We start from the raw sequence: 22,869 nt of genomic DNA on the forward strand, positions 1-22,869 counted from the left end.
TCAACCTTCGAGACAGCAGCTATAAAACAACAACAACACAACACAACACCGATTTCTAATCATCCAGCTGCACAACAAACCAACCCACATCTCACTCCGGCGGCACCGCGCGCGTCCACATCCGCCCGGCGACGTTGACGTTAGGGTTTAACGTGCGCGCTTCCGGCCCCGCGTACTTGACGCCAAGCGACGTGTGAACTGGGTGGTCCTGAACGGGGGGGGGGGGGGGAAGCGGAGTCTCCCCCCTTTTTATTATTATTATTTTGTTCCTCCGGGGGGAGGAGGAGGAGGAGGCATTGCACAAGCCGTGGATTTCTCCGCGCTCGCGGTCGGCGCAGGCGTTTCGTCCCTCCGCTCGCGCACATCTCGTGCGGTGAGATTTGAAGGGATTTCGTCAGCGCGTAAAAGCAGCCGGACAACCCCCCTCTCTCCCTCCTCCTCCTACTCCCCCCCCCCTCCTCCTCTCTATGTGTTAGTCGTAACGTCGAGGTCCAGCTGATCGCGTTGAGTCCCGTGAGGACGGCGGAGGATCGATCTGCTGCCCCCCCCCTCCCCCGCCGCTGCTGCTGGACGGAGCCGAAGTAGGATTTCACCGCGACTCGGCGGTTCGCGGAGCGGCGACCGTGCGACTTTCCGGCCCCCTCCCGCTCCCCCCCCCCCCGCGGTCGACTCTCCTTCGTCGCCGGTGGCGCCTCGGCAAGAGGAGGAGGAAGAGAAGGATAATACGTCTCAAGTTGGAAGTCTCGCAGAGATCCGCCGGAGCCGACGCGACCAGGCCCCGGACTCATCCCAGCCTCGCGTATCGATACCGTGTTTTTTCTCTCTCCCTCTCCCCCCCTTCCTCCTCCTCCTCCCCCCCCCCCTTGTTTTAAGTCATGGGAGACACAAGCGAGCGCAGTAAACCTCCGACTCTACCTCCCCGGTGTCCCTGCGGGTTTTGGGGGTAAGACTTGCGACTTTTATCGGGGCTTGTTGTGTTTAAAGGCTTTACGCCGTGGGTTGAAATGTGCCAGTGGGTTTTTTTTTTTTACTCTGTCCATTGTTGTGCTGTTGTGCGGGCCGGGGTGGTGGGGGTGGGGGTGGTGCTGGTGGTGGTGGTGGGGGGGGTTGGGAAGTTAATACCTTTATTTTGGTTGAAAACCCGACGCCTTCTACGCGCGGGGGTTACGCCGCGCGACACGCCGGGCGCTTTTGTTAGTCGCGCGCCCCCCCCCCCCGTCGTCGTCTCTTCGAGATATTTTGTATCGGGTCGGTGATGACGTATCTCGGGCGCAGGGTGATTTATCGCTAAGCAGGTTCCTTTTTAAAACGTGCCCCACCACCACCACCACCACCCTGGCTTTTCTCCGTCGCCACGTTGAGAGCCGCGGCGGAGCAGCCTTGTGTCCGCTTTATAGTCACACGGTCTCGGATGGGGGGAGGGGGGGGCTTGTCTCGTCGTGTTTTATTCCCGTTTATAAGCGCTCCTTGTCTTGTCAAGCGGGGGATGTGTTTTGCATACCGGATGTGATTCGCTTGGTGGTGACAGCCGACGCTGGCCGCTGCTCTTAAGGGGGGGGGGGGTTTAAACAAGCCCCTCATATTTTTCCACCTTATCGTGGAATAGTAACGTACAGGAAACCGTGAAAAGCACCAGTTCTCCGTTCGAGAGCGCGGCCTTCGCGTTGACTTGTGTCGTGGCGTCCGTTGATAAAATGGGGTCCACCGTCACACCTGTCAATGTCAGGTGACACGGGCGTTCCGGCCTCCCAACACCTGTCCCCCCCCACCACCACCACTCCCTGCACAGCCCCTGCTGGTTTGGACAACAGTTGGTTGAAGGGGTTGTCCTTTATTTGGGATGTTTTTATTCGTTTGTTTGTGTAGTTTTCTCCTTTTGCATTCCTTTTTTTTTGTTTTGTTTCCTGAAGAACCTGTTTTGTGCCAGGGGCCCCTGCGTGTGAATTCTTTCTTTTAACAGCATAACTGAGTATTTCAATGACCAGGAGCAGCCCAACCTTTTTTTTGGGGGGGGGGGGGCTAAGTAGAATAGGATTTGAGTCCCCCACCCCCGGTGTGATAGCATTTTGTTACTCACATGACTGCACTGTGTAGTCATTCACTTATTCATTGTTCCGCTGTTGTTGTTGTTGTTGTTTTTCCCCCCTCTTAGTTATAATTTCCTGCCATAGAAAATATGTATAGTAACCATAACCTTAACCAGCGCCTGTGAAATAACATTTTGTGGGACCACTCGATGGGTAGGAAGAAATGATAAACCACCAGCCCTTGCTACGTTCACAATTACTGTAAATCTGTAAATGGAGGGTGGGATCACAGTGTCCACTTAACTCCGTGGTGCGGCGCGATCCTGACAGACTCATCTCGTTAACGGATCGTATCTCTCAGCCATTCTATGCTACTTGCTAAGGCAGATTTGTGGGGCACCGGGTCTACGCCTAATGTGGATAAATTCACTCTTGTCAACTTGGCATAGCCCCGTTTGATAAGAGAACAATGGCGCTAAGATGAGACAATCAATAGATTTCTTCAGGCTTCGGCTATATTTGGTTGTTTGGTAATGAAGCAGAATTTGCTCAGTACCAGCTGCCGTATACATACATGCCTTTTTGCGGACAAATGTATTCAAACTTCCTTAAATTACCACAACTGCATGCATTTTATGCACAGATGGCTTAATTGATAACAGAGTCCCCCCAACCCCCATATCTACTCAAGAGTCAGGCAAGACTCGGGACTAAAAGTAGACCTGTTCACTTAACCCTGTAGGCAAGACATAAGCTGTCTAAATTGGTCATACCACATACTAATAGCATGCAAATTTTAGCACATGCAGTGTTGTTATGTACATTTGACATGCGAAAGTATGTATACTACATAGACAAAAATAAAGTATTGACCTTATGGCCACTGAACAATCAAAATCATAATTCTTTGCGCCTTTCTGATATCCATGGAAACGGCCAGCCAGTTGCACATTTTCCAAAGCAATATGGCGGACAATGAAGCGGGAGGAGCGCAACTGGGGTTGGCCTATTCAAATTCATTTTCTTATTAGTGTTTTTAGTCTAGTCTGGCTAGTCCCGTCCTGGCCATGGAACAACGGACCAACTCTTTACCCTTGCGGAAGTGCTGAGGGGGGCATGGGAGTTTGACCAGCCAGTCTACATGTGTTTTGTGGACTTGGAGAAGGCTTAGGACCGTGTACCCCGGGGCACTCTGTGGGGGGTACTGCGGGAGTATGGGGTACCGGGGCAGTTGCTACAAGCCATCCGGTCCTTGTATAACCAAAGTGAGAGCTGTGTCCACATTCTTGGCACAAAGTCAAACACGTTTTCGGTGGGTGTCGGACTCCGCCAAGGTTGCCCTTTGTCTCCGATTTTGTTTGTGATATTCATGGACAGGATCTCAAGGCACAGCCAAGGTGAGAAGTGTGTCCATTTTGGGAACCTCAGAATTGCATCTCTGCTCTTTGCAGATGATGTGGTTTTGTTGGTTCATCAGAACATGACCTCCAGCGCGCATTGGGGCAGTTTGCAGCTGAGTGTTAAATGGCTGGGATGAGAGTCAGCACCTCCCAGTCTGAGGCCATGGTTCTCTAACGGAAAATGGTGGATTGCTCCCTCCGGTTTGGGGATGAGTTGTTGCCTCAAGTGAAGGAGTTCAAGTATCTCGGGGTCTTGTTCAGAAGTGAGGGGAGGATGGAGCGGGAGATTGACAGGTGGATTGGTGCAGCATCAGCAGTAATGCGGGTGTTGTACCGGACCGTTGTGGTGAAGAGGGAGCTGAGCCGGAAGGCAAAGCTCTCAATTTACCAGTCAATCTTCTTTGCAACCCTCACCTATGGTCAAGAGCTTTGGGTAGTGACCGAAAGGGTGAGATCGCGGATACATGCGGCTGAAATGAGTTTCCTCCGTAGAGTCTCTGGGCTCAGCCTTAGAGATAGGGTGAGGAGCTCGGAGTAGAGCCGCTGCTTCTCCACATCGAAAGGAGCCAGTTGAGGTGGTTCGGGCAACTGATTAGGATGCCTCCTAGGCGCCTTCCTTTGGAGGTTTACTCGGCACGGCCAACTGGGAGGAGACCCCGGGGTAGACCCAGAACTCGCTGGAGGGACTACATGTCCAATCTAGCCTGGGAACGCCTTGGGATCCCCCAGGAGGAGCTGGAGGGCGTTGCTGGGGAGAGGGACATCTAGAATGCCCTACTTAGCTTGCTGCCACCATGACCCGACCCTGGAGAAGCAGCTGAAGTTGAATGAATTAATGTTTTTAGTCTAAATAATAAGACGAAGCTAAATTGAAAAGACAAACCCAAAGTGAAAAAGTTCTTATGTTGTTACAAAGGGTCTTTTCTGCTTGGATGAGTCGCCAGTGTGTAACGTATGTAATACGTGGTGCATACTGCAGTCTACATACTGAATAGTATGCAATATATTTTATATATCAAGAACGCACTAGCAATTCAGACATTGCTATAGACTAGTGGTTCTTAGGCAGCATTTACATTGAATCCGGCAATGTGTGGAAACCGCCAGTCCTTCCATTCATTTGAATGAGGGTAGTGCATGTAGGCTGTGGCAGTGCATACCGCAGGGGGTTCGGCGAAAAAACGCATCAGCCGTCCGGGAAGAAATAGAACCAGAATCAACCCGATGTCGTGCTGTGGTGGCTAATCACGTAAGCCGGCGATCAGACGGAAGACATCCATGGGACATAATCGCTGCATAACATGCCCACACCTCCGCACAACCCTGTGGGTGGGTGCCTGATTGCCCGATGCAGTGTGAACGCAGCCTTATGGTAGCTAATTTATTCCAGGTGTAAAACCTCTCTGGAGACTAGAATAACTTGAACTACAGGTGAATGTAAACTAGTGGAGAGATAATAATGGCGAGGTATGTCGCGTTTCTTGTTGACAATGGAGCGCTTCTGTTGTTGCAGTACTCCGTGATAGCCATTGGCGGCGCAAGTTATTACAGATTCTACCTTCTTGAAGGGAAATTTCCCCCCTCTTAATGTGCACATCAAGGAAGCACTGATGGTCTATATTGTCTATTAAAACGTGAACTGCTTTGGTGTAGCTCATATTTATAGAGAAAATTGTCTTTTCTGGTTCCGAGAACCTGTCCTGCAGTCATTACATATACCAGCTAGCATTATGGGAGGAAGCAGCCTTCTTGACAAGCTGCTGCAGCCGTAATGCTTCTAATGCGCCCGCACACACTCTCTCGCTCTCCTTTAATCTCTTGGGTTTTTTACCTCCCAAGCGTTATCCTAAGGCAGTGCTAACAGATAACGATTTAGTCCATGTCCATGGAGTAAGTTTGGTCAAGCAAATCACCATCGTCCATGTGATTGTATGGCGCTCTAGTTACTGAGCCTCGTGTTGTTTTTGAGTGCAGTCCTCCTTTAAGACCAGGGAACGACAACATTTAAGCGATATTACCACAGCCAAAATCCCACACCACACCTAGTCTCGTATCCTACTGGTGTTGTATTCAGTATATTGCCTGGCTCTAAGCACTTCTGGCTAAAAATCAAAAGGCCTACAGGTAGATGTGTCCTGCTGCATTGGTCACACAGCTCCTGTAGACACAATGGTGTGAACAGTCCATGCAGTTCCAGCCTGTGTGCTATTGACGAGGCCTGCAGATGACAGCGACCAGCCAGCCCGGCACATTGTGCTTCTGTTAAAGTGAATGTGGAAGAGAGGTCTAGAGGCTGAGGTACAGACACAGACTGAGCTCTGGGAAAATCACTATCCCTCAGGAGGAAGTGTCCATTTTGACAGACAGGAAAATACTTAAAAGTCTACCCCTTCAGTATCTGCAAAAGAAATGGAGAGTTATAGAGGATAGAAATGTGCACCCTTTTGTCAGCCATGGCCCTAAGTTACCTTCTGTTTTTAAAAAGTAGTCACATTTTTTGTTTAAATCAGTCCAGTCTCAAAGACAAATTGTTCGTCCATCCAGCCATCCATCCATCCATTATCCAAGCCGCTTATCCCATTTGGGGTTGCGGCATGCTGGAGCCTATCCCAGCAGTCATTGGGCGGCAGGGTGGGAGACACTCTGGACTGGCCGCCAGTCCATCACAGGACCAAATTGTTCATGTACAACTTATTTGCAGTTCCCGAAATATGATGACCAACATATCGATAAATGAGGAAGTAGTTGAGGACGTCCATAGTAATAAACTTTTTAACCCTGACGCATGCTTGAGGCGGATCGTAATGCTAAATGACTCGCCTCCCAAATTGTTAGCCTAACCTAACCTTAACCACACCTAACCCAGAACTCAGTTTAACCACCTCCAGTCTAGTAACTAAACATAACTGCCTCTAACCTTATACCTAAACTTAACCGTCTCTATTCTCTTTTTGGGGGGTGGTGGGGATTTTCCCCTTTTTTGGGGGGGTGGGGGATCCCCCCCCCTTTTCCCCCCAATTGTATCCAGCCAGTTACCCCACTCTTCCGAGCTGTCCCGGTCACTGCTCCACCCCCTCTGCCAATCCGGGGAGGGCTGCAGACTACCACATGCCTCCTCCGATACATGTGGAGTCGCCAGCCGCTTCTTTTCACCTGACAGTGAGGAGTTTCACCAGGGGGATGTAGCACGTGGGAGGATCACGCTATTCCCCCCAGTCCCCCCCCCCCGAACAGGCGTCCCGACCGACCAGAGCAGGCGCTAGTGCAGTGACCAGGACACATACCCACATCCGGCCTCCCACCCGCAGTCATGGCCAATTGTGTCCGTAGGGGCGCCCGACCAAGCCGGAGGTAACACGGGGATTCGAACCGGCGATCCCCGTGTTGGTAGGCAACGGGATAGACCGAACCATCTCTATTCTGATAGTATAAAGATGCTGATCTGAGCAAAGGTCCTTCGCTACGTCCTCGTTCATCGATTTGTTGAAACGCATCGTATGCATGTGACAAAGCGTGATGCGCTGACGTGTCCTGTCACAAGTTCAGGCGTACAGTGTAGAGGTACGAGCATCGTCGGGAGCTGCAGATAAGTTGTATACAATCATTTGTGTGATTGTGTTGGTTTAAGCTGTCCGCTGTCCGTCGTGGTTGTGAGATTAGCCGGTTCTGTGGGACCGTAGATACCTGGTTTCAGAACAAACTGTTGATCGGTGTCGGGGGCTGAGATGCGGTATCTTGGGACAAGCCGGTGAAATGGTTGGTTTAAGTCGACTGCATTGAGCCGCTCAGTTAAACATTCACACAGAACGATTGAGTTTCTGCTGACTGGGGTTTCAGAGGAAGTCACTTTTTTTTCTCCCCCCCCCCCCCCAAAATATTATGACTATCAAGCTGTTTGGCTCAAACATAATATCATCAAACCAGGAGGACAGTACACAACATAATATTTGATAATAGACCCCGTAATGGTGGGACAGGACCGTCAGCTGAAAACAGTATTGACTACAGCAATTTTAAAATCACAAAAGCATGGCTTTCTTTTCTTAAAGGAAATGGTGTCTTAAACAGGTGTTCTTGTGCTGTTATACCCCAGATAAACAATCGCATTACAAGATGAGCAAGATCTTTGTGTATTTTTTCTTTTTTGAACTCAGAAAAGACTAAGCACGGTTTTTTTTGGGGGGGTAGGAAACTGGGCAGTGTTGGTTAGAAAACGCTTTGAGCCGCTGTTTAACAAACCTGGACAACTTTTGTGACTTTTTTTTCTTCATTTTAACGTTTTTTCAACAGACTTCTCGCTTTATTATAGTTTTCGTTGACAAAGGCGTCCTCTCTTTTTATTTGGTCACATCGTCCTCAACTCGTGTCATGTGTGAGTTATTGATTTATGAAGTTTGGTTGTAGAATGTTGCCCTTTCTGCACACGTGTATTGGTGTAATTTGATAAACAGCGACTTCAAAGGTCACAAACAGGACTTAATGTGTTTTCTGGTGAGACGCTTGTGAAGGAAACGACGTGATGGGACATTGAAACGACTCTGGTTGTAAACAAAATCCAGTGCCTCTTGGTCCCGTCAGCTCTAGAAAGCTGAACACAGTCGCAGATAACAATATGAGCATCTGCATGAAACAAGAAATCCAGTAGGAGTTCTGTTTTCACCGATATTTCCATTACTGCGTACACATGGACGTTTTTTTTGGGGGGGGGGGGGTCCCCCGCCTTTTTCTCCCCAATTGTACTTGGCCGATTACCCCACTCTTCTGTGCCGTCCCAGCCGCTGCTCCACCCCCTCTGCTGAGCTGGGGAGGGCTGCAGACTACCACGTGCCTCCTCCGATACATGTGGAGTCACCAGCCACTTCCTTTCACCTGACAGTGAGGAGTTTCGCCAGGGGGGCGTAGTGCGTGGGAGGATCACGCTATTCCCCCCCAGTTACCCCTCCTCCCTTGAACAGGGGCCCCGACCGACCAGAGGAGGCGCAAGTGCAGCGACCAGGACACATACCCACATCCAGCTTCCCACGCGCTGACACGGCCAATTGGGTCTGTAGGGACGCCCGACCAAGCCGGGGGTAACACGGGGATTCGAAACGGCGATCCCCATGTTGGTAGGAAACGGGATAGACCGCCACGCTTCCCGGATGCCCTAACATGGATGTTATTAATGCGGTTACCAAGGCCGCATTAAAGTACCATGGGCCCTGGGGCTTCAACTTTTTCCAGCCCCCACCTCCACCCCCCCCAAGCACCATCATGACTCAACTGTTGCCCCGTCCAACCTGCATAAACATCAGCCACGCTTAATTTGCAATCACGCATGACTGCGGTTTAATTTTATGACTGTTGCGGCACCAAATACAAGTCATACACTGATGAGCCAAAACGTTATGACCTTGTGCCTATTATGCTGTTGGTCCTCCGTGTGACGCCAGCACAGCGCCAACCTGCCGAGGCATGGCCTCCACAAGACCCCTGAAGGTGTCCTATGGTATCTGGCACCAAAACATTAGCAGCAGATCCTTCAAGTCGTGTAAGTTGTGAGGTGGAGCCGCCGTAGATCGGACTTGTCGGTTCAGCACATCCCACAGACGCTCAATCGGAATTGAAATCTGGAGAATTTGGAGGCCAGGGTAACACCTTGAACACTTCATCATATTTCTCAAACCATTCCCAAACAATGTGTGCAGTGTTGCAGGGCGCATTATCCTGCTGAAAGAGGCCACTGCCATCAGGGAAATACCATTGCCATGAAGCGGTGTACCTAGTCTGCAACGATGTTTAGGTAGGTGGTACCTGTCAAACGGACATCCACATGAATGGCCAGACCCAGGGTTTCCCAGCAGAAGATTGCCCAGAGCATCACACACCCTCCACCGGCTTGTCGTCTTCTCCTGGTACCATCACTTCCCCAGGTAAACGGCGCACACCTACATGGCCATCCACGTGGTCTAAAAGAAAATGGGATTCGTCGGATCAGAAGACCTTCTTTCACTGCTCCAAGGTCCAGTTCCGACACTCGCGTGCCCATTGGTAGGCACTTTTGACAGCGGACGGGGGTCATCATGGGCACTCTGACCAGTCTGTGGCTACGCGGCCCCATACACAGCAGGGTGCGATGCACTGTGTTGTGACACATTCCTCCCGTAACCATCATTAAAAAAAATTTGTAACTTGTGCCACAGTAGACCTTCTGTTGGTTCAGACAAGACAGCATAGCCTTTGTTGCCCTTGTGCATTGATGAGCCTTGGGCACCCAACACCCTTTTGCTGGTTTGCGGTTTGTCCCTCCTCGGACCACTGTCAGTAGGTACTCACCACTGCTGAGTGGTGAGTACCTACCTCTGCACCCCACAAGCCTTGCTGTTTCAGAGATGCTCTGACCCAGTCGTCTGATCATAACAATTTGGCCCTGGTCAAAGCCGCCCAGGTCTTTACTCCTGCCCGTTTCTCCTGCATCCAACACGTTGGCGACGAGAACTAAGTGTTCGCTTACCATCTGATCTACTCAGACCTTGACATCTGCCCTTATTTGGAGACGGAGGGCCCAGCTGCGTCTCCATTACGCAAGGTCCCAGCAGCGTTTCCAGTGCGTACAGCTCCGCCTCGGTGTCCGGTCAGCCAGGCCCCAGCCACGTTCCCAGCGAAGCACTGCGAGTGGCCGTGTGGTCACTGATGCTGCGTTGCAGTCACAGAGGGGCATTATTACCACAATAGAAAGTTTAACACGAGAAGTTCACGAAGTGAAATGTGTGCTGTATTAAAAGAACTTGTAAAAAACTATACTGTTTGTCTGGTCTGTTCATAGGCGGCACATCACTTGTTCACACAATGCAGTCGCTGGAAGAGCTTGTTCTTCATTTATAGGGTGATCCTGCCCCATGTCATTTGGCACAATGTCAGCGGGTGAAGAAACACCATTGCACCGTGCCATATTGTGGAGAACCGCACAAACCCCAATAATCCAACACGCCTTCTCAGGCCTATGTAGCAGAATGCCACCAGATCTGTCTAGGCATCTCCAATGCCATTTCGGGAGCCCGATGTTGTGCTCGATCGCTGAACAGGCTCGACCGCGCTCTGCGCTGCATTCTGCACGTTTGCAAAGGGGGTGAGAAGCCAAGCCACTATCACCTGCATGATGATTTCGTGTTTTTAAAATATCACCCGGTAACCACTCCGGTAAATAAATAGTACCGCGTTCTCTAGCAGGAAAAAAGGGGGAAAAAAAACAAGAAGCCAACCGTCACACAGAGCGCCAGCCTGAAGTCTTCTTCACTACACTACTGTGCCTCAAAATAAATGAGTCGTGGGTCGAGCCAGGACATGGAGCCACTACCATTGTCAGAATCATGTCAGCAGTGCAAATAATTTGAACATTTGTTGAATGGCAACGCTTACAGTTGACAAAAGCAAACTCGTTTTCATTTGATGCTTTTATTGCAACATGAGTACGATTACTCCGATTACATTCAGAAAACCTGACATTGCTGCAAATTGTGTTCTGATGTTGGCCTGCTCACCCACAGTATAAGGAAGTCTCGTATAACGAGAGTTCATTTCGATAAGGTAACTCAAGACGGCTGGCGTAATAACGCTTAGGGATGGCGGCGATATTCCAGACCCCATCAGCCAGTTTCCATTGGAATGTCCCAGATGCCAGAAAGCCCAGAGTGGTCAATAACTGGACCTGCAAAGGGATGGACCTGTTCCGCCTGCTGGGTTGTTCCAAAGCTGGGCCCAATTCAGCCCGTATTTCCGAACGAATGGCTTTTGGTTATCTGAATCTGTTTATTTGCCATTCGTCATCGTGGGCTAGGAAGTCCTCGTGGTCCCTGAACACGTGTTCGTGTCTAAATCTGCTATTTGCCCCGTCTTAAAAGCAGTGCCAAAGCAGCCAAAATTTCGCACAAGTCAATATGAGCCCTATTTATAGCGCTTATGCCAATTGGCATAAGAATGAGTTCAGTATCACCTTAAAACCATTAATAGACTAGTGAACAGGTGGTGGTGGTTTCATCTGAGATTTTTTTTTTTTTAAATACGTATTAGAGCAGTGAGTTCCAAAGTCGGTATGACAAGACTAGAGGTTGACATGATGGGTTTGTGAAAATCTATTCAGATGGGAGTTTCTCAGATGGTGTCCTGCCAGACGGCGGGTTCGAGGCAGTGATGTGTGTGTCAATTTGAGTGGTTTAAATAAATCTGGGAGTGACTCCTTTATGGCAGTACACACAGGAAATGCCGTCAGCCCCGCTGCAGCCGGCGACGTGCCCCATGACACCATTTACTGTTTGTTCAGCCCCAACTGACAAATACACACACACACACCTTGCTGTCAGAGCACACCACAACAGTCAGCTATCACCCGTTGCCTTGTGCCTCATACTGCTTCATAACAGCCTCATGTCTACAGTAACTCCTGGCACCTCCCTCATCCTCTCTGCCGGCGGCTCACATTTGCCTTCCCCCTCCTCCTCCTCCTCCTCCTTAGCAGTGACTTTCTGTCATCTGTTAGCCCACCGTTTCCTTGTTTCCATGAGCTGCTGGTAGCCATGGCAACCTCAGCAGCCCCAAAATCTGGGTATTAAGAAAAGGTGTTGGCTGGGGGGGGGGGGGATTCTTGATAAGACATGGTGAGAGATTGTGAAAGATGTCTTTATTGACAAATGGGATGTGATGTAGCGTACCCTCGGGGGCATTCAACAAGGGTGAGCGCCTCCTAGTGTCAGAGAGCTGGTCATGTGAGGAAGTAAAGCATCACCTGGAACAGGTAGTCTTATTTTGGTGTTTATTGTTGGATCAACTTCAAATCAAATGGAAAGGCTTGCTTATATCAAATGTTTATTTAGACACAAGAAGTTTGCGTTGCAGTTTCATCAGAAAATCACAATTTCTTATTGTTTTATCGGTGTGTGGTCATTACCTGGGTTGGTATCGGTGTTGGAATGCGGAGTTTGGTGCTCTAACAGGAAAACTCAATTACAGTGTGTGTGTATGTGTGTGTGTGTGTGTGTGTTGGGCGATGGGGTTGATGCCGGTTGTCTTGTTTATGAATGAATAGTGAATGATATAGGATATAGGTATGTGTTTCATTTTGTAGAAATGCAGGTAGAGCTCCAGCTAGCACAGCCTTGTTATGGTTTCATCCACTACGTCACTCAAGTTTTGACTCTTTTCTGTCCTCCTCAGGTCCAGTAAAACCATGAACCTCTGCTCCAAATGTTTTGCTGGTAAGTCCAGTTTCAGTTGCAAGTCTCTATCGTTATGTCTCCAAGATGGCTTTTTTTTTTTTTTACCCACACCTACATTATTTGGCCCAGACGTCATACACTTTTATGTTTGGATTTATATGACGGCTGTTGTGCTGCCCCTCCTGGTGCGCAGTACCTCCACTACGCCACTAGGTGGGATAAAGTTTGAACGTGTGGGTTACTGTGACTGATTTAGAAGTTTAGAAGTTGCGCATGACGAACCCTCTGCGCACCAGGGGCCTCATGTATCAGTGGTTACTATGAGCAAATTTGCTCTTACACACCCAGGGGATTTTTTTAGCCCTGAGGTTTGTCTGACAGACCAGTGTAGAACCTGGCTAACCCCTGGATTTAGACACCAGTTGGCTAACACTGATGTCTTTGCAGGCCTGGGTGATTGCTCAAGAGGTAGACAATAGATGTTAGGAGGAAGGAATTACAAATAATCATCATGCTTTGCTACTGTCACAATGTTGAGGGCTAAAAATAAATCCCATGGGTGTGTAAGAACAAATTTGCCCGTAGTAACGATCGATACATGAGGCCCCGGGAGAGGCAGCACAGGTGTGACTGCACCATAGGGACTCAAGTGTGCATCAGACTAGCCCAAGAAGTTGCTCAGAATAAGCTAGCCAAGGTCCACTTCTAATGGGACTGTCGGAGTGCACCGTTTGTTTTGTGAAAGCACTCTCAAGGAAGTCTGAACTAAATTAAGGAAGTGATGGATCTGTTGCAAAAGCAACCTAACGGCGAACACAACATCCCGATGCGAACCCATAATGCATTGCATTCATGTCTGTTTTACTCATTTTGGCTAATATTTTTATAGAAAAGGGGTACTTAGTATTTTGGAAATGGACCTAAAACGGTGTTATACGGTTGTGGGCTCTGGTCTAGCATGAAGGAGTTGTATGTGTGTAAACGCCCCGACATGCCACAGGTTCTTTTCTGTTGTAAATGACAGTAACAAGATGAGGCGGTGAGATGAGCTCGTCTTCATTAATCCCGCAGAGAAGGTTGGCTTGTCGCATTGCAGCAGAAACCTCAGAGAAACGCGTAGAAACGCTGGAACACCCGAGGTACAAGAGATGTAAGCAGCACCAACAATCAAAAGGATCTGATGACTAACGTTGAGAAAATAACTTGGTAGGGTTTTATTAATGCAGAAATACCTTGGGGAGACACGGCCTTATAACAGCACCTGATCACTAAAAGGGGAAAACAAAATTCCAATGAGATATGAGCAAAGAAGATCGAAAAATGAACGTGGTCAAAAGAAATAATGAAACACGTGCCTTCGATTTTATTTTATTTTATGTTTGTGCATGTACATTAGCTGCAGATGAATGTTCCAGATATGTTTTATTAGACCTCTGAAAACATAAAGATTCTAATTTTTTTGTAAATGACAGCTCCATTGAGGTTTAAGCTCAGACTTCTGAAGTTTCCGCAGTAGGGAAAGCAATAGGTTGCCTCATTTATGCAGGTTTATTGACTCCATCAGCTACTTTGGCAGGTAACCAACCATGATTTAAGGTGCTTATTGTGCACGGCACGGTGGCGCAGCCTCACAGCAAGAAGGTCCTGGGTTTGAGCCCCCGGGTCGTATTCTGTGTTAAGTTTGCATGTTCTCCCCGTGTCTGCGTGGGTTTCCTCCGGGTGCTCCGGTTTCCTCCCACAGTCCAAAGACATGTAGGTCAGGTGAATTGGCCGTACTAAATTGTCCCTAGGAATGAATGTGTATGTGTGTGTGTGGGCCCTGTGATGGACTGGCGGCTTGTCCAGGGTGTCTCCCCGCCTGCTGCCCAATGACTGCTGGGATAGGCTCCAGCACCCCTGCAACCTTGAGAGCAGGATAAGCGGTTTGGGTAATGGATGGATGGATGGATAATTAGCTGGAAAGAATTAATGAAGAGTTGCATGTAAATTTTGAGGTGTACCAGCCCGTGGACAGTAGAAAGATTTTATTCAGTGTTAACTTCTTAAATTTTTTGCTGTTGCCCATAAAGGTTATGTGGATGAGGTATAAGTTCAGAAATGCGTAAGTTGCCCCCTGGGGTTTGAATGTGGTTAATCCTGCTAAAAGTGTTTTGATGGGATACGTCGCCAAACCATAGACCAGCTAGATTTATCTTAGCATATCTTCCAGTGTGGGAAGACGGCTGCGCGAATTCGCGTTTGCAGCGGCCTCACCCAGTACCGTCCATGCAGTGTCTTTGTCCACGTCTGTGTCTAAGTTGTGTCTTCGTTTGATGGCTGGGAGAGCTGGGCAAGCTAAGCTAACTGCTAGCGCATGCAGACCGGCAGTTCCAATAACGCCGAGGGCGGTCTGCCGACGGCCTCACCTAGCATTGACTGGTGTCCCCCCCCCTCTCTTTTTCTCCCCAATTGTACTTGGCCAATTACCCCACTCTTTCAAGCCGTCCCAGTTGCTGCTCCACCCCCTCTGCTGATCCAGGGAGGGCTGGAGACTACCACATGCCTCCTCCGATACATGTGGAGTTGCCAGCCGCTTCTTTTCACCTGACAGTGAGGAGTTTCACCAGGGGGATATAGCGCGTGGGAGGATCACGCTATTCCCCCCAGTTCCCCCTCCCCCCCGAACAGGCACCCCGACAGATCAGAGGGAGGCGCTAGTGCCGTGACCAGGACACATACCCACATCCGGCTTCCCTCCCGCAGACACGGCCAATTGTGTCTATGGAGACGCCCGACCAAGCCGGAGGTAACACGGGGATTTGAAGTGAAGATCCCTGTGTTGGTAGGCAATGGAATGGACCGCTCCGCTGCCCGGACGCCCTTTGACTGGTGTTTTTGACGTCGTTGTGAGGAGTACGGGGAGGTGTGTCGAGGGTGTCTTGCTGGGAGAGCTGGTTCTGGATGGGCTGGGAGAGCCTGGTCTGCTGCGTCCGGTGGGCCCGTGGACCACGGCCCTTGCCTGGAGCTGTGCCCGAGGAGGAAACGCTGATGGCGGTCTGACAGGACACGGAAACGGGGCGGGCTAAGCTAACTGCTAGCCCATGCAGACCGGCAGTTCCGACAGTCATCCTGGCTGGCGTTCGTTCCCATGGACAGTGATGTTTTTGTTTAGTTGTGATGCGTGTGTTAGATTGAATATGTGTGTTCTTGTGGTTTTTGGATGCGTTTGTGTCTTTGTGTGGTACTGCTGTGGGCTGGGGGAAAAGGCGTTTCGTTTCATTTCATGTATGCAAGTGCATGAAGCGAAATGACAAAGCGTTCCTGATCCCTGTTATCTCAGAGAAGGGCGTTGGCTGGCTCGGGATTCCCCGCAGGTGAAGAAAAGATAGGAGGACTGTAGAAATGCTTTCTGTAAAGTGAGTCAAGTTTGCCAACGCTTGAGGCGAGGTGTGTTTCTAGTGTGAGACGCTGACGGTTAACAGTGACGCCATTTTGAAAGAAAAGACTAAGGACGACCTGACAGCTCTAAAAGCTGGGATCAACCATTTGGGTTTTAAAAAAAAAAAATTAGAAAATGGCTGCAGGAGTTAATGTAAGCCCCATTACAAGCTCACTGTTCAAGTTTTGGAGGATCTTCAGAACTTTGCTTCAGGCTACAAAGCGGTTTTGTTTCGGTTGCGACACAGAATCAAACCCCGTTCGGTGTACGTATTTCAAATGTCATGTAAAATGCAAAGCTGCACCTTGAGGGTTTCTTGTCGACTTCTTCCGAGCGTGTGGGAAGGAACTGTGTGTGCGGGAGCTCCGCCGGTGGCCATGGCAACCAGCGACCATGGCAGACGGCGGGGACCGATGCGAGGCCCCGTTGCTCTGCGAGTCAAGCAGCACAGACGGCGGCAGCGCTCGGAACAGATCCAGTACAAACAGGAGTGCGGAGAAGTGGGTTAGCGTGCGGCGCGGGTGGAGCGGGTGGAGCGGAGCCTACAGAAACTAGGCTGTGCGCTACGTGGTTCCGCCGCCTCCTCCAGCCCCGAAACGAGGTCTGGAATTGTGGTCGGTCTTCTGGAAAGGTCTGACTCCAGAGATGAGCAACCATGAGAACACAGGTTTTCCCTCCAGACCATCACTGCAGCAGGCAACGTCACATGACGGTCTCTCTTTGGTTTAACTAACTGGTGAAATTTTGGGGGCGTTGGTTGTTTGGAATGAAAACCTGCATATGTGGCAGTCCACGGCATGTGGTTGTATACACCTGATCTGACCCACCCCTCCTTGTGTCATAGCAGACCACACTGGGTAATGATGCTGGACCAAAATGACCATCGGGAAACCATAGATAGTATTTCCTGTTGTGTCACGTTACTATACAGATAATATAGCCATACACTATAGTGTTTCTGTACTCATCCCTGTAGGGACATTTTTTTGGACCTCTTTATACACTATAGATGTAGTATTTGTGTAGTAATATGACAAAAAGTACTATAACCAGTTTAATGGTTTTTACTGTTGTCCGTTTTCATATGGATGGTAACTTGAATTTAGAAAATTTGAACGTTTTCAGGGGGCGGCACGGTGGTGCAGTGGTTAGCGCGGTCGCCTCGCAGCAAGAAGGTCCTGGGTTCGAACCCCGGGGTTGTCCAACCTTGGGGGTCGTCCTCTGTGTGGAGTCTGCCTGTTCTCCCCGTGTCTACGTGGGTTTCCTCCGGGTGCTCCGGTTTCCTCCCACAGTCCAAAGACATGTAGGTCAGGTGAATCGGCCGTACTAAATGGTCCCTAGGTGTGTTTGTGTCAGCCTGGTGGCCTGTCCAGGGTGTCTCCCCGCCTGCCGCCCAATGCCTTCTGGGATAGGCTCCAGCATCCCCGCGACCCGAATTCGGGTAAGCGGCTTGGATAATGGATGGACCGTTTTCAGGTAACTTCCACAGTCTGGAGCTCCGCCTGTGTCCGCCACACAGGGACACATGTGTCGTAGGTGGTCCTAAATCACATCCGAGTCCCTTAACATGTTAAACCTTAACTCAGTCCCGCGGTATGAGTACCGTCTTCCCCTCGGTACAAAACAACGCTTTATTCCCGCGGACATTTTGACAGGCCGGCCACGTACATCCTCTTGTCCCGTTTCAGACGGGGCCGGCTGCTGAAACGTCTGCAGTGGTAAAGGTTTACTCCGCGGCAGAGAGCTCGCCGTTAAGACGTCTCATCATTTAAGGACAGAGTTGTGTTTTCTCTAATGGTGCCCTCTTTCTCTTTACAGTTCTCATGTTATATCTCGCCCTCTTTCTGTTTGCCTTTCTTTTTGACCTTTCTCTTTTTCTCACCTGTCTCTCTCTCTCTCTCTCTCCCCCTGTCTTTCGGCTTCTTTCTGTGTCCCTTTATTTTTTTCTGTCTTTCATCCTCTCTCGCGCTCTCTCTCTCTCTCTCTCTCCCCCTCTCCCTCCCTGTCCTATTTCGGTCTCCGCTGTGCTGCCTACTTTTCTCAACCACAGATATCCAGAAAAAGCAGCCAGAGGAGGACTGCACCTCCAAGCCTATCCAAAGCACTGGGAGTAGCCAATCGCCTGTCTTCAGTAGCGAGACGAGCAGTAGCAGTAGCCAGTCCCTATCGTCGTCGCCGCCCACCAGCTCTGAGCAGCTGTCAACCGAAGAGCCCTCATCCACGTTTCCCAGTCCCCGAGAAGGTGAGACGGGAACGAACGGACATTCTCACTCTCGACACGTTTGAAATGATACTCGTCCAGGTTTTTTGCTGTTGTGCTCTTTTCTCAATTCTTCTTTGGTGGAAAGTTTGAAAGAGAAGAAAATCTCAGTGTAAACTATGTTTTCCGCAGTTGAAATGGTGCCATGTTAAGAGATGTAGCTGAGGAATGCCGTGATGTGATGAAAAAATTGGCAAATTTGATGCAACACACCATGCCATACTTTTAGAGGAAAACCATCAAGGGTAACACCCCGTTAGCAGCAATAACACTGAGCAGTCTTCTGTGTGTCTCTGAAACGCCGCCAAAATGTTTGCGGAAAAGTGTCACCGGGTGGATTATCTGTGAATGCGGGAATTGCATTTACTTCCTGATTTGCCATTTCCTTTGGAGGGCTACGTTGAAGTAGGCTACACTGTGTAAGAAAATGCTAATAGCAACCTTACATAAGGCTTTGTTATGAATGGCGTCCAAAAATGGCGATTCACAGATTGGCCGCCAGTGACCTAACTTGGCGGACATTTTTCCGGAGAAAGAAGGATTTTGGGAACAGGTCACACATCTCCTCCTCCTTCCTCTTCCTTCCGCAGGGATCTCATGCACAGAAACGGCCCAAGGCACACTCTGCACACCGACAAAACATCCCCGTGAATCAGGTATGGTCACGCTCCGCACGCCTCCCTGCAGCCCGGCGCTCTGCCCCACTTCCCACTCCTCAGCTCTATAATAATCCCTCCCACCTCGTCTGTCCGCAGCCTCGGGGTCAGAGAGTGAGGCCACGCCGGAAAAGCGGCCACGGACGGAGGAGGCGACGAAGGAGGTGGGCGGGGAGGAGACTCGCAGGGGAGCCAAGCAGAAAAACCGCCGGCGCTGCTACCGCTGCCAAACCAAACTAGAGCTAGTACAGCAGGAACTGGGCTCCTGCCGCTGTGGTCAGTACACGCCAGAATGACACCGACTCAAACCTAATGTTCAGTCCTTAGAAGCAGACCCACCCCGCCTTTGGCTCAATTTGATGTGTTTGTTTCGATCCCCATAAAGTCTCGGGTGAGAGGAGTTTTTCGCAGCACAAAGATCGTTCAGGTAGTGTTTTTGCTGAGGGGCCAAGTCACAGACATGGACGCAGACTAGACTGTGAAATTCCTACCCCTGTATGAACTCAATGACACTTGTTGCATTGTGCATGGAACCCCACCCAGCTGACTCTAAAACAAACCTTCACAAGGTCTTCACGGGTCTACCTCTCGGCTCACGAAAACACATCATGTTTTCAAAACACCTTAAGTAGGGGTTTGGAGCTGTTTGGGAGCTTTTTGTCATCCCGTGTTGCCAAAGCATCGACATCTGATATGCAAAGTACCCTTTGGTGTCTGTGTAGTGGTGACGCGGCAGGTTAAAGACCACCTGACCTTAATCCGAAATCTAACCAGAATCTTACTTTAACTACAGCCAAAGCGTTTTGTCATTAATATTCATATACGGGGAACACTGCAGACTGTGGAACATTCACTGTAGCTCTATACGGACACAAAAGAGACAACAATCATGTACCACCACCCCCCCCAACCCCCGTCCCTCCCTAACCTCCATCTTGCTCTCTTTCCAGGCTACGTATTCTGCATGCTTCACCGTCTACCTGAGCAGCACGACTGTCTGTTCGACCACCTGGGCCGTGGCCGTGAGGAGGCAGTCCTCAAAATGGTAAAGCTGGACCGCAAGGTGGGCCGCTCGTGCCAACGCATCGGGGAGGAGTGCTCCTGATTGGCCACGCCGCAGCCAGCCATCTAATCACAGACGAGGCACTTAAGAAGAAGAAGAAGAGGAGGAGGAGGAAGAGGAGGGATTGGAGGGAGGGAGGGAGAGAAGATGGTTGCATCAACCTGCTTTTTGACCCTACAGTTGTGGACCTGAGCTTGACCCTTTGGTTCTGTTCGTGTCCTGATAGCCGCCTGGGATTCGTTTGTTTGGACCCTACTCTGGACAGGAGCCACTGGTGGGGCATCCTGGTTGTTGTGCGGAGCCCCGTTCAATATCGCATGTTGGCACACATAGCCTTAACCCCCACCCCCCACCCACCCACCCACCCACACCACTTGTCACTGCCACCCCCACCAACACGTCCTGTCCCCTGGAGTCCTCATAGAGCAGGATGCAGTAGAGAGGGGTTAATGTGTCGTGCATCATGCACGGCCCCAGCCAGTCTCATCGAAAATGCCATTCCTCTTCTATCCAAATACCTACTACTATCACCACACACACACACACACACACACACACACACACCCTGTTTCACATAAGGAAGTCATGAAAGACAAACTGTTGTTAACTGTCTGTTAAAGCGATCCCGCTCTGGACCAGATCCTCCGCGGGCAGCAGGCATTTAGTTCGGTTTCTTCATTTTTCCTGTATGGCAGTTACTGCTGGGTGGGGGAGGGGGCTGGCGGGGGCGGGTTCCAACACTATCCCATTATTATTCCATCATTATCACATTATCACATGACCACTCCTCAGGTTGTCCTCAAGTGGGCGGAGCATCTAACCCTCAACCCACCCCATCCCACCCAGCAGTTTTACTTCACACACACACACACACACACACAAAATGTTTTCAGTTCAGTTTTATGAAAGTGTACATTAGCTCTGTTGTTACTGCTCAGTCGCAGTTTTGTGGAGGACGATGCAGCCAATCCATGGACCGAACACACCTACCAACATGGACAAGAGTCACCCAGAACACATCCATGTAGCAGGACCCCCCCCCTCCCCCCGCAACCCCACCTGATACGATACAGACCCCCCACTGCATTTACCAAGTGGTACTGTTGGCACTTGATCTGAACACAGGATGACGGCAGACTTTCAGGTTTTTCGGGCAGAGCTCAACTTCTGAATCAAATTCTTTTTTCCTTTTTTGGGGTTTTTACATTTTTTGTTTTCAACTAAGGTCGCCCACGATTCATCGTTCTGTGTCTCTTAACCAGATTCTTTTCTATGCAGTCTTAAAGCAAGTACCGCCTTTCAAATGACGAATCATCCGTCTTTGTAAGCGTGTGTTGGGGGAGTTGGCAGGAAGGATTTCGTGACGCACTGTTTCACAAGCGGTGACCACCTCGGGACGAGTCTTCAAGTAGATTACCGCCTCTTTTGACCTTCATTACTACCTATGACATTTATATTCATATTAATGCACTTTTATCACCATGTCAAACAGCCGATGATGGGGTTGGGGTGGGGGGTCGGGGTCCCACGTTGGGGGGGGGGGGGTGTCCCACTCCCGCCTGCAAATCTGTGATGTCACATCAATGTATAGTACTGCTATACAACTGGTCTGTTTGAGTGGAAGCGGCCGTCAGCTAATCCATCCACCATTTTGAGGTCCTCTTCTTCTGATACTGTCTAGATGGTAGCATGGTGAAAGTGGACTATTTTGGGATGTACAAGCCATGGTGTGTATGAGGAAGGCAGCCTCTTGACCTGGTTGTCTGCAGAAGATGAAAATGGAGGCGGTTTGAGAGCGCATTAGTTTATCTCGCTGAGGGAACGTCTCTACGGTCAAACCTCAGTTTTGGTGTCGAAGTGGAGATGGTTCAGACTCGCGGCCGTCGGCGTCTCGGGAGCGACGAAGGCGGTACGCCGTGATGACATCACTGAATGATGTCACACGAATGGTGCTCGGAACTGTCCTCAGCCGTGCGGAATAACCCCTAAATCGAGTGGTATCCCCCCCCCCTTTTTTTTTAATCTTCCTCCTCCTCCTCCTCCTCTTCTCATTAACAGACTATATCACTTGACTCCTTGGACTTGATGCTGTGTAGAGCCTGCAGAGTCTTGTGTCGCACCGTATTTTCCTTCGCCGGTGTCAAAAACGAATTTCCCCCCAGAATCAACTTTCAGGTCGTCATCCTGCCAAGGTTAGATTTGAAAATTCTTGTTTCTACAGTTTTTAATTTTTAGTCATGTGACTCCTGCTTTCTGTTACTGAACATTCAGAGGTATGACTCGATGTTGAATTTGTCGAACCTTGGTATGACAACGAAAGGGACTCGTGCATAAGATGTACTTTGAGCCGTCGCAGACACGTGATGATGTGGTAGGAAGTTAGGAACGCCTTTATTTTGTAGTCACTCTTTTTAAGAATTCATAACAGCAAGGCAAAAAAGGATAGGTTTCAGGATTTTTTTTTTTTTTTGGCAGTATTACCACCTTAAAATTGATTACATGAGTTTGGATTAATCTGTGACGTCACGAGATCCGCTGATTGGTTTTTGCACGCACAACACCGCCCCTCCCCCCCTCTTCCTCCTCTTCCTCCGGTCTGAACACAGCAAAGGATAAAGGGAGTTTTGTGTCGGGTTTGGAGATACTGTCGTGGCTGGTTCTTATTTTGATATTTTGAGAAAAAAAAAACTTCCTTTGTTAATGAGTGCTAATAAGAAATGAAAGAAATGGAATATCTTTCTGTACCTTTTGAAGAAGAAAAAAAATTATTTAACCTTATATCAGTTTGAGTTACTTACACCCTAGCATAGAGTGGCATATTTAGTTAAATGTATAAAAAAAAAAGGAGCATAAT

General features: G+C 49.5%; 1 protein-coding gene across 1 annotated transcript; it reads left to right on the top strand.

Moving 5' to 3' along the window:
* The first annotated feature begins 233 nt into the window (after nt 1–233).
* LOC130125119 (AN1-type zinc finger protein 3-like) lies at nt 234–20,786 on the top strand. The gene is made up of 6 exons (XM_056294578.1): nt 234–943; nt 12,617–12,657; nt 18,087–18,278; nt 18,887–18,952; nt 19,052–19,228; nt 19,903–20,786. The coding sequence occupies exons 1-6, from the start codon at nt 876–878 to the stop codon at nt 20,055–20,057; spliced, it is 699 nt and encodes a 232-aa protein (XP_056150553.1). The 5' UTR covers nt 234–875; the 3' UTR covers nt 20,058–20,786.
* The last annotated feature ends 2,083 nt before the right edge of the window (nt 20,787–22,869 follow it).

Source organism: Lampris incognitus, chromosome 15, assembly GCF_029633865.1.
Source record: "Lampris incognitus isolate fLamInc1 chromosome 15, fLamInc1.hap2, whole genome shotgun sequence".
In the NCBI taxonomy this organism is placed as follows: domain Eukaryota; kingdom Metazoa; phylum Chordata; class Actinopteri; order Lampriformes; family Lampridae; genus Lampris; species Lampris incognitus.